This window comes from Staurois parvus, unplaced genomic scaffold, assembly GCF_062004578.1.
Source record: "Staurois parvus isolate SC_StPar_1 unplaced genomic scaffold, SC_StPar_1.0 ptg000814l, whole genome shotgun sequence".
Lineage (NCBI taxonomy): Eukaryota > Metazoa > Chordata > Amphibia > Anura > Ranidae > Staurois > Staurois parvus.
Window position 1 is genome coordinate 955,140 of NW_028318610.1, and position 13,813 is coordinate 968,952.

The window sequence follows — 13,813 nt, forward strand, 5'->3', positions numbered from 1 at the left end:
CCCTCGAACCCCTCGTGTTTTGTTTTCTTACTGTCTTGTCTCATGTTCTGTCCCCCACTATAATGTACAGCGCTGGGCAAACCTTTTAGCGCTATATAAATACCGTATAATAATAATAATAATAATTGTGTGAAAAGGCCCTAAAAGTCAAAATAAAACAACAATAAAATTGCTTCACTGTATCTCTTTTTGACACAGCAGATACTGTTCTGGTCCACCATCTGTTAGGAGTTTCGAAACTCTGGCCCCCCAGCTACATCAAGATTTTTCTGACCTGCAGCTGATGTGCACAGACTGATAACCAGATCAGTTGGTCTCTGCTGATGGGAACCCTGATATAAAGGGGGACACTGATGTAAGGGGGGGGCTCCAATGGAGACCCTTATGTGAGGGGTACTTTGATGGGAACCTTGATGTAAGAAGGGGCTCCTAAGGTAAAATCAGATATAAGGGAGGCTTTGATGTTAACCCTGATATAAGGGAGACTTTGTTTTGTTGTTCTTGTTCCTTTGTTTTGAATCATATCATGCTGATTCCCCAAAAGATTCAGACAAAATGTATTCATTCATTTATTATTCATTGATTTATAAAACCAATTTTTTTTTGGCCTGTGAATATTTGTAAAATATACAATGTGATCCTCATAATGAAACATTTGAAGACCCCTGCTCTAGACGAGTGCTTATTTTTTTTTGTTATTTTCATCTCTATTTTAATTGTCTCTCTACCCTTCCTTCCCCCACCTTGCCCCGTGCCCTCATTCATCTTTATCCCCTTAACCTTTTCTTGTCAGCCCTGACAGATCCCTCCTCCCCCCTTCTCCTAGATACCCCTTAAAGAATATATTGCTCCAACATTTCATATTCCCGAAGTATGTCTGTTGTACCCTGTACTTGTGTTAAAATGCATCCTCTTCTCTTTGTATTGCTTCCTTTGAAATATAGACAGGCACCTACTGGAGGAAGCTGAGGAGCCATAATGCTCAGGGAGAGGGGGAGTGTCAGGGATCCGGGTATTAACAGAGATGTGTGGACTGACACAGGGAAACAGCAGGCTTCAGAAATGATTAAATAATAATAACATTTATTATGAGCTGCACAAAATAAACAAGCACAGTGCAAAAGAAAACAAACCTAAAACTAATAGGTACAGGTGCAGTCAGGGCTGGAGAGGTGGAGTGGTCAGGCAGGCCGGGTCAGGAACAATCAGGCAAAAAAGGTACAACGGGAGCAGGCAGATGAATGGTCAGGAATAGCCGGGGTCAGTGCAGGCGGAGTTCTATCAGAGTCAGAGTCAAGCAGGAGAGTTGAGCAGGCAGGAGACAGGATACAGGAAACAGGGCCCATGGGAAGCAAACACCAAGGCACTGACTGCAGGTCTGGCCATTCCTTAAATACACCTCCTGCAATCAGCCTCAGGTGATGGCTGATTGCAGGAGTGAGCTTCTGGTTGCTGAGAGTACGCGCTGGCCAGCCCTGGTACTGCAGCCCACAAGGCAGGTGAGTCCCACCACCATTGGCGAGTCCATTCCTGAGTGTTTTTCAGAGGCACATAGTCTTGGTGATTTTCCTAAATATGCTGTGAAAGGATTTTTCTACTGGCATGATTTTTGTTTAGCACAAACCATAACACAGTGTGCTTTCTTACTTTGAGTGGTTTACCATAGGTTTCAATAAAGTGTGGTTTTAAGCAGAGAACACTATTGGTCCTTATTCTGTGTCCACGTGTGGCTTGTGCTGCTGGAGGAGGAAAGTATTAGAGTGGAATGAAGGGGATACCATCTTGGAAGGATGTATATTGGGGTCCATTCTGGTATCTCAGAGTGGAGTTGCAGCCGGAGGAGAAGATGGAAGTGGAATAGTTGAGCCATCCCCTTGGTTATGATATATGCTTATATGACCTCAAATGATCTATACTGGGGTCCACTCTTGAAGGTGAGCACATATACTCACCAGCCACTTTATTAGGTACACCCTTTCAATTGCTTGGTAACACAAATTGCTAATCAGCCAATCACATGGCAGCAACTCAATGCATTTAGGCATCTAAATGTGGTGAAGACGAGCTGAAGTTCAAACAGAGCATCAGAACGGGGAAAAAAAAGGAGATTTAAGTGGCTTTGAATGTGACATGGTTGTTGGGACCAGACAGGCTGGTGTAAGTATTTAAAAAACTGCTGATCTACTGGAATTTTCTTGCACAACTATCTCTAGGGTTTACAAAGAATGTTCCAAAAAAGAGAAAATACTGAGAGAGCGGCAATTGTTTGACGAAAATGCCTTGTTGATGTCAGAGGAGAATGGGCAGACTAGTTTAAGATGATAGAAAGGCACAGGGATGGACTGACAACTCATGGGGCCCCCGGGCAATAGGAGATCATGGGGCCCCTGTGTCCTCGCCCACACCAAAAAAAGCATATGAAAAAGCCAATGAAAGGTACCAGGGGCATCTCATGGGGCCCCCTACTGACCCCAGGCCCTCGGGCAGTGCCCGAGTGCTCTTATGGTCAGTCCACCCCTGGAAAGGCAACAGTAACTCAAATAACCACTCGTTACAACCAAGGTATGCAGAATACCATCTGTGAACGCACAACATGAAGAACCTTGAAGCAGATGGACTACAGCAGCAGGAGGCCACACCTGTGAGCTAAGAACAAGAAACAGAGGCTACAATTCACACAGGCTCACCAAAATTGGACAATAGAAGACTGGAAAAACGTTGCATGGTCTGGTGAGTCTCATTTTCAGCCGTAACATTCATATGGTAGGGTCAGAATTTGGAGTAAACAACATAAAAGCATGGATCCAGCCTGCCTTGTATCAACAGTTCAGGCTGGTGGTGGTGGTGTAATGGTGTGAGCAGGGGCGGACTGACAACTCATGGGGCCCCCAGGCAATAGGCGATCATGGGGCCTCTGTGTCCTTGCCCAAACTCAAAAAAGCCTATGAAAAAGGTACCAGGGGCATCTCATGGGGCCCCCTACTGATCCTGGGCCCTCGGGCAGTGCCCGAGTTTCCAAATGGTCAATCTGCCCCTGGGTGTGAGGGATATTTTCCTGACAAAGTGTACCTAACAAAGTGGCCAGGGAGTATATATTGTAATGGATGATCGGAGTGGCAGCAAGAGAAGTATTGTAAGATTATGAAAGAAGTCACACATTTCTAAGATGTTGTTGATGGACTACTGATGTAGAATTGTAGACTTTTTTTTATTGGTTTTCATTTAGAATTTGGCCCTAAATCTTATATATGTTTATATATACTGTATATGTTTGCTTTAAACTAAATTAAATCTTTGTGAAAGAAATCATTGAGGAAGTGTGGTTAGGCAATACTATTCAAATGTGCTACTTCTTGTCCCATTTGGTAGGTGGGATCATCTCTCCAGGAAAGGAATTTACTTTGTGTTAGTTTATTTTTGTAATTTTACAGCATTTTATGTGATCAAAATGAAGACAACTCACGTTGTTGCACATCACATCTTTACATTTAATGATATAATTTCAATAACATTATCTTGGTCAACAAAAAAGTAGATGTTTAGCTCCAATACTGTATATGTTAAAAAGATCTTTTTTTCTGTGCGCTCCTTGAAAAGTATCATCTGGACCTTTGAAGAATAAACAAAAACATACATTTAAAATGGTTAGCATGAAGCTTGTCCTGGTGGCAGAATGAAATAAGGACTGTGTCAGTTATTCCACTGTATTTCTGTTTTTATGCATGAACTTTTTGTGTTTGCAGTATACAGTATAGCAATTACAATCTGTATTTTCAAAATCCCAAATATAATAAGCATTTTTTTTTTCAATAAACTTGAAAACCTTTCAGAATATTTCAGATGATGAGCTCATGTTCTCAACTAACTGTTGCTAGGATAGAGATAAAGGAAGCACATTGCGCATGCGTTGGTTTTGGGGGAAAAAAAGCATCCTACATTGATGCTGGTAACAAGCGCCCAACGTCCACAGTCTTCCGGATGCTATCAGAAACAAGAGAATGTAAGCAATATACAGGAGCAAATCTGGCAGGTTTCAGTGGTGCCAGCCATGGCCTACAGCACGGGTATCAAACTGGCGGCCCTCCAGCTGTTGCCAAACTACAAGTCCCATGAAGCATTGTAAGATTGACAGTTACAAGCATGACTCCCAAAGGCAGAGGCATGATGGGACTTGTAGTTTCACAACAACTGGAGGGCTGGCAGTTTGACATCCCTGGCCTACAGGTATGCCATGCACATTGGACTGTATTTTACAAATGGCACAGGTGAACTTAGCCTTTAAATCCCCTTTGCTTCTGTAGATTATCATTTCCTTGTGCAAAGCCCTGTGCAGAGGAAACATTCAAGCTTAATTAAAGCCTTCCAATTAAATTATGTAAATCCATTTAAAGTGCATAAAAAAAAAAGAAGTGTGCAAAGTCGTACGGTTCTTTTTGTTGATAAAATAACTCCAGCTCCCCTCTAAAACAATATGTCCCCCACCCAGGGCCAGATTGGCCATAAGGCACATTGGGCATTTACCCGGTGGGCAGGAGCCGCCTGGAAAGGAGGGGCGGCCGGGCGGCATTTAGAGGAACCAATCTGTACATTTCACTCCTGCAGCCACTGAATGCCCGCTTCTCTTCCTCTCCTTCCTGCAGGCATTAAGCAGTGACAGGAGAGAAATTCATGAACCAATTCCTCTATGTGCTACCCTTCCGCCCCTCCTACCCATTTCCTGCTGCCCTGAGCTCCTGTTTACTCCCTGGTGGCCAGCCCCCCCTCATCCACCCCCCCCCCCGCAGCACTGCTGGGTCTCCCCCTACCTGCAGCTGCTACGAGGGATCTGTCAGGATAGACTGCCCCCTGGAGCTCTGCGCTGAGAGTGTATCTCTCCCACAGCCCAGAACCAGTGCTGACAGTTCCCCAACCACAGATGGGAGAGGAGAGAAAAAACTGGTTCTGCCCCTCCTCCTCTCACCCTCTCCTCCTTTGTCTGCCCTGACCACATTCCCCAGCAGTCTTGTGCCTTCTTTCGTTCTCTCTCACCAAAGCCCCCCCAATGGGGCTCCCAATAAAATATAAAATTGTAAATAAATCTCAGTCTGGGCCTGCCCCCACCAATAGTCTATAGAGTAGGACTGCTAAGATGTATGAGAGAAGCAATCTATCTTCTTGCCCTCCTGTAAGTCAATGACAGCTGTCTGAGAAGAGGAACTACCAAGAACCATCCAGCATATGAGAAGAACCAAATAAAAGTGATACTCGTGAGCTAAAATGTGATATTCTCTCTGTGCAACAATCTTATAAAACTATAAAATTTAACAGATATCAAATTAATTTGTGATGCATCAACACTAAACACATACTCATAATTTTTGTGAAAAAATTAAATCAAAATGATATCTGAATGTGTCGCGCTTCACAATATACAGTGGGGCAAAAAAGTATTTAGTCACCACCAATTGTGCAAGTTCTCCCACTTACAAAGATGAGAGAGGCCTGTAATTGGCATCATAGGTAGACCTCAACTATGAGAGACAAAATGAGAAAACAAATCCAGACAATCACATTGGCTGATCTGGAAAGAATTTATTTGCAAATTATGGTGGAAAATAAGTATTTGGTCACCTACAAACAAGCAAGATTTCTGGCTCTCACAGACCTGTACCTTCTTCTTTAAGAGGCTCCTCTGTCCTGCACTCATTACCTGTATCAATGGCACCTGTTTGAACTTGTTATCAGTATAAAAGACACCTGTCCACAACCTCAAACAGTCACACTCCAAACTCCACTATGGTGAAGACCAAAGAGCTGTCGAAGGACACCAGAAACAAAATTGTAGACCTGCACCAGGCTGGGAAGACTGAATCTGCAATAGGCAAGCAGCTTGGTGTGAACAAATCAACTGTGGGAGCAATAATTAGAAAATGGAAGACATACAAGACCACTGATAATCTCCCTCGATCTGGGGCTCCACGCAAGATCTCACCTCGTGGGGTCAAAATGATCACAAGAACAGTGAGCAAAAATCCCAGGACCACACGGGGGGGACCTAGTGAACGACCCACAGAGAGCTGGGACCAACGTAACAAAGGCTACCATCAGTAACACACTACGCCGTCAGGGACTCAGATCCAGCAGTGCCAGACGTGTCCCCCTGCTTAAACCAGTACATGTCCGGGCCCGTCTGAAGTTTGCTAGAGAGCATTTGGATGATCCAGAAGAGGATTGGGAGAATGTCATATGGTCAGATGAAACAAAAATAGAACTGTTTGGTAGAAACACAACTCGTCGTGTTTGGAGGAGAGAGAATGCTGAGTTGCATCCAAAGAACACCATACCTACTGTTAAGCATGGGGGTGGCAACATCATGCTTTGGGGCTGTTTCTCCACAAAGGGACCAGGACGACTGATCCATGTACAGGACAGAATGAATGGGGCCATGTGAGATTTTGAGTGCAAACTTCCTTCCATCAGCAAGGGCATTGAAGATGAAACGTGGCTGGGTCTTCCAACATGACAATGATCCCAAACATACCGCCCGGGCAACGAAGGAGTGGCTTCGTAAGAAGCATTTCAAGGTCCTGGAGTGGCCTAGCTAGTCTCCAGATCTCAACCTCTTAGAAAATCTTTGGAGGGAGTTGAAAGTCCGTGTTGCCCAGCGACAGCCCCAAAACATCACTGCTCTAGAGGAGATCTGCATGGAGGAATGGGCCAACATACCAGCCACAGTGTGTGCCAACCTTGTGAAGACTTACAGGAAACGTTTGACCTCTGTCATTGCCAACAAAGGATATATAACAAAGTATTGAGATGAACTTTTGATATTGACCAAATACTTATTTTCCACCATAATTTGCAAATAAATTCTTTCCAAATCAGCCAATGTGATTGTCTGGATTTTTTTTCTCATTTTGTCTCTCATAGTTGAGGTCTACCTATGATGCCAATTACAGGCCTCTCTCATCTTTTTAAGTGGGAGAACTTGCACAATTGGTGGTGACTAAATACTTTTTTGCCCCACTGTATATTAAATCAATCATAAACATATAACTCAAAAATAATATAAACGTGAAAAAACTTGTGCTTCAAACAGTGCGATATCCTGTGCAACAAGACATAAATATAAAAATATATAAATATATGTGTACAATCATAAATTATTATAAAGTCCACTTTGTGCTTCAAATCTTGCCAGTGCCAATAATTGTGCCGTGCAACACTCCCGGTGCTAAAGAATAGGTGTACGCTCACCTTACCGATTAGCCAAACTAAGTGGCTAATATCGCTTTTGTCCCATCAGGACTAAACGGTATTTTCCATGCTGGGTGCTTATTTCCAAATTCGAATGGATAGGCTTGTGTTACCAACTTTCTCCCACCAGGGGTCTCCCTCACTCCTTTCTATCCACACTAAGCCTCGGTGGATAGATGGGGCAAAGACTGTGTAATGCTTCCACCTCCCGGAGATGGGGGATAACATAGAAAAAGAAGTAACAATAGTGCCTTATCCTTTTAAAATTAAGGTGCTTTTATTAAAGAAGAAATTGCGCACTCACACATTAAACTGCTATTACAGGCGATTCAACTGTGCCCAGATCCTCTGTTTGTACTTGCCGATTTGAAGCACAAAGTAGACTTTATAATAATTTATGATTGTACACATATATTTATATATTTTTATATTTATGTCTTGTTGCACAGGATATCGCACTGTTTGAAGCACAAGTTTTTTCACGTTTGTATTATTTTTGAGTTATATGTTTATGATTGATTTAATATATATTGTGAAGCGCGACACATTCAGATATCATTTTGATTTAATTTTTTCATCCAGCATATGATTATCCTGTCACTAAGAAAAAGAAAAAAAAAAGTACAATTCAAATACAATTTAAAAATCCACTTTTTTCTACATGTGTCAGCATATATTAGGAAATCTGAGCATGGCATTTATTAACCTTTTTGCTGTTTTTTATGTCAAGCTTCAAAATTGATTGTGGTGAAATACTCCAATACTATCCAAAAATTCCCATAGGTGATGTTTAAAAGCCTTTACAGTTAATGACGTATGGCCCTAGAATTATTGCTGTCACTCCAGTGTGTGGGCTAATGTGTGTGATGCAGTCGTCATGCCAGGGGCGGACTGACCATTTGGAAACTCGGGCACTGCCCGAGGGCCCGGGGTCAGTAGGGGGCCCCATGAGATGCCCCTGGTACCTTTTTCATAGGCTTTTTTGAGTTTGGGCAAGGACACAGGGGCCCCATGATCCCCTATTGCCCGGGGGCCCCATGAGTTGTCAGTCCACCCCTGCGTCATGCGCACACCTGGCATGCAAGATGTGGTGACGGGGGTCTTTAAACTGGATTAAAACATCTGTCAGGTTTCTCTGTGCTCCCATTAGGGAGATTCACCCTCTCTATTTCTTCTGTTACCTTTATTACCAAAAGTGAAAGTAAAAGAAAATCCCAAAATTATGGGTTGTCCCAAGAACAGGAATAGCATGGAAATCTTCCAACGAGGGCACTTGTTCTGATGTCCCTGGAGATAACCAGGGATTCCCTTACTTTAAAGGGATTTCTTCTCACTTGTTGTTTTGGTTATGGGACAGGAAATCTTCACAATAGGACGCAGATGGCAAAAAAAAAAAAGAAATTGACAGAGGTTATAACCCTCCCTTACTCTATATAGTTGCCTATAGTTTGGCATTAACTTTGAACCTGGAAATGACTGATTTACCACTGTTCTCCACCCTGACATCTGTCATAGGTGTCCTGTGCAACCAGAAGGGACAGGTAAGCCCATGGCAAGGGAGGTGGCACCTTCATTCACATGTAGAAATGTTTGGGTGGGTTTGCAGCCACTCAAATTACTTATACTACACAGCCAGTAGCCAGGAGTGAAAATGTAAAGAGACCCCAAGCTGCTATAGCATCCAGGAGTTTGCTTAAACAACAACATAATAGTTATGACTGGAACAAAAGGGTTAAAACTCTGTACCAAATAAGATTAACCTTATACAGTCAGGTCCATAAATATTGGGACATCAACACAATTCTAACATTTTTGGCTCAAAGAACATCTTGTTCGTTTAATTTCAAATCCATTGTGGTGGTGTATAAACTGCAGACTGTCAGCTTTAATTTGAGGGTATTTACATCCAAATCAGGTGAACGGTGTAGGAATTACAACAGTTTGCATATGTGCCTCCCACTTGTTAAGGGACCAAACGTAATGGGACAATTGGCTTCTCAGCTGATCCATGGCCAGGTGTGTGTTATTCCCTCATTATCCCAATTACAATGAGCAGATAAAAGGTCCAGAGTTCATTTCAAGTGTGCTATTTGCATTTGGAATCTGTTGCTGTCAACTCTCAAAGAGAGATCCAAAGAGCTGTCACTATCAGTGAAGCAAGCCATCATTAGGCTGAAAAAACAAAACAAACCCATCAGAGAGATAGCAAAAACATTAGGCGTCGCCAAAACAACTGTTTGGAACATTCTTAAAAAGAAGGAACGCACCGGTGAGCTCAGCAACACCAAAAGACCCGGAAGACCACGGAAAACAACTGTGGTGGATGACCGAAGAATTCTTTCCCTGGTGAAGAAAACACCCTTCACAACAGATGGCCAGATCAAGAACACTCTCCAGGAGGTAGGTGTATGTGTGTCAAAGTCACCAATCAAGAGAAGACTTCACCAGAGTGAATACAGAGGGTTCACCACAAGATGGAAACCATTGGTGAGCCTCAAAAACAGGAAGGCCAGATTAGAGTTTGCCAAACGACATGTAAAAAAGCCTTCACAGTTCTGGAACAACATCCTATGGACAGATGAGACCAAGATCAACTTGTACCCGAGTGATGGGAAGAGAAGAGTATGGAGAAGGAAAGGAACTGCTCATGATCCTAAGCATACCACCTCATCAGTGAAGCATGGTGGTGGTAGTGTCATGGCGTGGGCATGTATGGCTGCCAATGGAACTGCTTCTCTTGTATTTATTGATGATGTGACTGCTGACAAAAGCAGCCGGATGAATTGTGAAGTGTTTCGGGCAATATTATCTGCTCATATTCAGCCAAATGCTTCAGAACTCATTGGACGCTTCACAGTGCAGATGGACAATGACCCAAAGCAGACTGCAAAAGCAACCAAAGAGTTTTTTAAGGGAAAGAAGTGGAATGTTATGCAATGGCCAAGTCAATCACCTGACCTGAATCTGATTGAGCATTTCACTTGCTGAAGAAAAAACTGAAGGGAAAATGCCCCAAGAACAAGCAGGAACTGAAGATAGTTGCAGTAGAGGCCTGGCAGAGCATCACCAGGGATGAAACCCAGCGTCTGGTGATGTCTATGCGTTCCAGACTTCAGGCTGTAATTGACTGCAAAGGATTTTCAACAAAGTATTAAAAAGTGAAAGTTTGATTTATGATTATTATTCTGTCCCATTACTTTTGGTTCCTTAACAAGTGGGAGGCACATATGCAAACTGTTGTAATTCCTACACCGTTCACCTGATTTGGATGTAAATACCCTCAAATTAAAGCTGACAGTCTGCAGTTAAAGCACATCTTGTTCATTTCATTTCAAATCCATTGTGGTGATGTATAAAGCCAAAAATGTTAGAATTGTATCAATGTCCCAATATTTATGGACCTGACTGTATGTCCCTAAAAAATATTTATTTATTTTTTAAAGGTAGTGTATGTATCCATAGAGTTATTGCCAAGATACCTGACATATACTGCACCTGCTAAATTTGTTCTGGGCATCCAGGCATCGATTACCTCCGGTTAGAAGGAATAAAGGCTAATGTCTTCTTAAAATATATTCTTATATGGTTACACATACAAGACATTAAATTCAGATGGCTTTCTATGGGTTATTTAAAAAAAAATCATGTAAAAGAAAAGAGTAAGAGGGCTAAGATTGTTTTTACACCTTTTGAGCTCTGATATCTTGAGTAGCTTAGCGGTTTATAAAATCAGTGTCATTTTATATTTGAAACTTGTTTTCTTTCATTTTCTCTTGTTCGAAGTAGAAAGAAGAACTGTCCTTTGCACTATGATGTGTACATTGGGTTCCTTGTCTCAGTAATAGTAGCCAATTTTTTAATCTGAGTGGCCTGCGTTCTTTTTCAACTGGACTGTCTTGCAGAAAGGTATGCGATTCCTAGGAGATCAAGGGTTGATATACTAAAGGCAAATAGATCTGTCAGGGATCACCGCGGCGCTGGTCCTGGCGCAGGCGCAGTGCGCCGCCTTGTGCAGGGACGCGGGCACTAGGTCCAGGCCGGCCGCAGCGTTCGAACTCGCGCATGCGTACTAGGAGCTGCAGGCGCGCGCCTGGCACCAATGACAGCGCAGGGCGTGATATTTAAACGGCCCTGAACTGTCATTGAGTGCCTTCTGGTCTTACCTGCATTCCTGAACCTGTGAACCTGTATCCTGTAAGTTGCTGACCCGGATTGTCAGCGGATTCACCACGCTGTATTCTCCTGCTCTGACCCTTGGCTTGCCTGACCTCTCTCCCGGATGCCCCCTATTGGATCTGATCTGCTGTTACTGACCTGGCGTGTGACCCGACTATTCTCTGCCCGCTGCTTTGTACCCCCACGGCTACCGACCCGGCATGTCTGACCTCGCACCTGTTCAGCCATCCATCCATCCATCCCATCGGGGTCACCCGACCTCCTCATATCAGGCTCTCCCCTGTGGGAGCCCCTACCACTGACAGGTATACTCAGTAGTCACGACCTGGTCTCAGGGTACTCCAATTCCATCCCCACCATCAGGGGCCCTGGTGAACAAGTACTCTGGGGCTTAGATTCCGTGCTCTGGGGACACCTGATCAGTGGAGTGCTAGTGGTGCTGCCAGGCAGTCCCTTACAAGATCGTTCACCTTGCAAAGGAACGTTCCCAGAGTTTCGTGGGTGTGAATGAGGTGAAGTTCTGCTGAGTTCCATCATCCAGTCATTTCCAATCGGAAATAAAATGCTTTTTTCTAAGCATGTGGTATATTATTTCTTCACATTCACTAAACTCTGGGGAAAGTTTTGTGCAACTGCCTGTGCAAAGTGAACAAGCCATTTGTCTTAAGTAAATCCCCCCCCCCCCAAAAAAAAAGAAGCGGAATTTGAATGGTTCTGTATGCAATAATGAAATCCAAGAGTGATAAGACTAGGGGAAGGGTGGGGAGATCACTGGGACCAGATTTTGTGACATAAAACCCCCAAAGACTTCCCTACCTTGCTACTTACTGTACATAAACCTAAAACTATGTACAATAAGTAGAATCTCACCTTTCATGGTATTTATTTTATTTGTTTCAGGTACTTATATAGCGCCGTCAATTTACGCAGTGCTTTACATATATATTGTACATTCACATCAGCCCCTAACCCTCAAGGGGTGTACAATCTCACCTAACTCACATTCATACATACACATACTAGGGACAATTTATACAGGAGCCAATTCACCTACCAGCATGTCTTTGGATGTTATATTACTTTCCTTGTTCCTCTTCCATTAGGAGTTCAGTGGCCAGTTCTTCAATATGTTTCCAGGCAAATGTAATGTGCTTGGATTCAACAGTTCGAGAACATACAGCAAAACGTAAAATAAATTTATCTTCTAAGCAGCATGGCACAATATGGATTTTCTTCACATTATTTATCTTTTGTAGAAGTGCTTTGTTTAATTCATTGGAACCCTATAATGGAAAAGAATAAAAGGAAATTATCACCAGTGTTAAGCAGCATGGGCAGCAAAGTAATCAAATTTGCAAATATTATTTGTTACCTATCTTGATCTATTATTATATAGGGAAGATTCCAGCTTAAATTTTGCTTGTTGCCGGAGCAAAATGTAAACACAAAGTATTGCCATACCTGTGTGAGCATTTAGTAGTGAACTGCTGACTGTTGGAAAGCTCATGCTTGTAAGAATTATGTCATTATTTGAATACTAGCCTGTAAATCCACATCATTACCAGAACAATTTTTAGTGATGTGAGAGTAACAATTATGTGGTCATGCAACACTGTACCCAAATGATTTTTATATACTGTATACGCCACCATCAAACCCGCCCTGCAGGCCAAGGTACTTGGTGTCATTCTGGACTCCAACCTATCCTTCCAGCCCCAAGTCCAATCGCTAACAAACTCGTGCAGACTCCACCTCCGCAACATCGCCAAAATCCGCACGTTCCTAATGCCAGAAACCACTAAACAGCTCATCCACTCCCTCATCATATCACGACTCGACTACTGCAACTCCCTCCTCACTGGCCTGCATCGCCACTGGCTATCCCCGCTTCAGTCCATCCTGAATACGGCTGCCAGACTCATTCACCTTTCCAACCATTCCGTTTCCGCCACCCCCCTCTGCCAATCCCTCCACTGGCTTCCGATTGCACAACAGATCAAATTCAAAATCCTAACACTGACGTACAAAGCTGTCCACCATACTGCCCCGAACTATATCACGGACCTAATATCCAAGTACCGCCCAACACGCACACTCTACTCCTCACAAGACCTCCTTCTCTCTAGTTCCCTGGTCTCCTCCTCCCATGCCCGCCTCCAGGACTTCTCCAGGGTGTCACCCATCCTCTGGAACTCCCTGTCCCAACCCATCAGATTATCAACTACTCTCCTCTCCTTTAGGTGCACCCTGAAAACCCATCTCTTCAGGGAAGCCTACCCCACCCCCTGTTAACTTGCCGACCTCCTCCACTCTTCCTACCACTCCATCCCCCACAGCTATCTCCTCCTGTGCCACCATCCCCCCCTCCTAGATTGTAAGCTCGAAAGAGCAGGGCCCTCAA

General features: G+C 43.4%; 1 protein-coding gene across 2 annotated transcripts in view; it reads right to left on the reverse strand.

Moving 5' to 3' along the window:
• Positions 1–3,464: 3,464 nt before the first annotated feature.
• DDC (dopa decarboxylase) overlaps positions 3,465–13,813 on the reverse strand; it is a 217,630-nt gene continuing 207,281 nt past the window's right edge. For both annotated transcript variants that reach the window (XM_089654936.1, XM_089654937.1), the window contains exons 14-15: positions 12,467–12,695; positions 3,465–3,609 (exon numbers count right to left, since the gene is read on the reverse strand). In XM_089654936.1, coding sequence (XP_089511062.1) covers positions 12,489–12,695 — 207 coding nt within the window. In that variant the 3' untranslated portion in view covers positions 3,465–3,609; positions 12,467–12,488. The remainder of the gene's footprint in view (positions 3,610–12,466; positions 12,696–13,813) is intronic.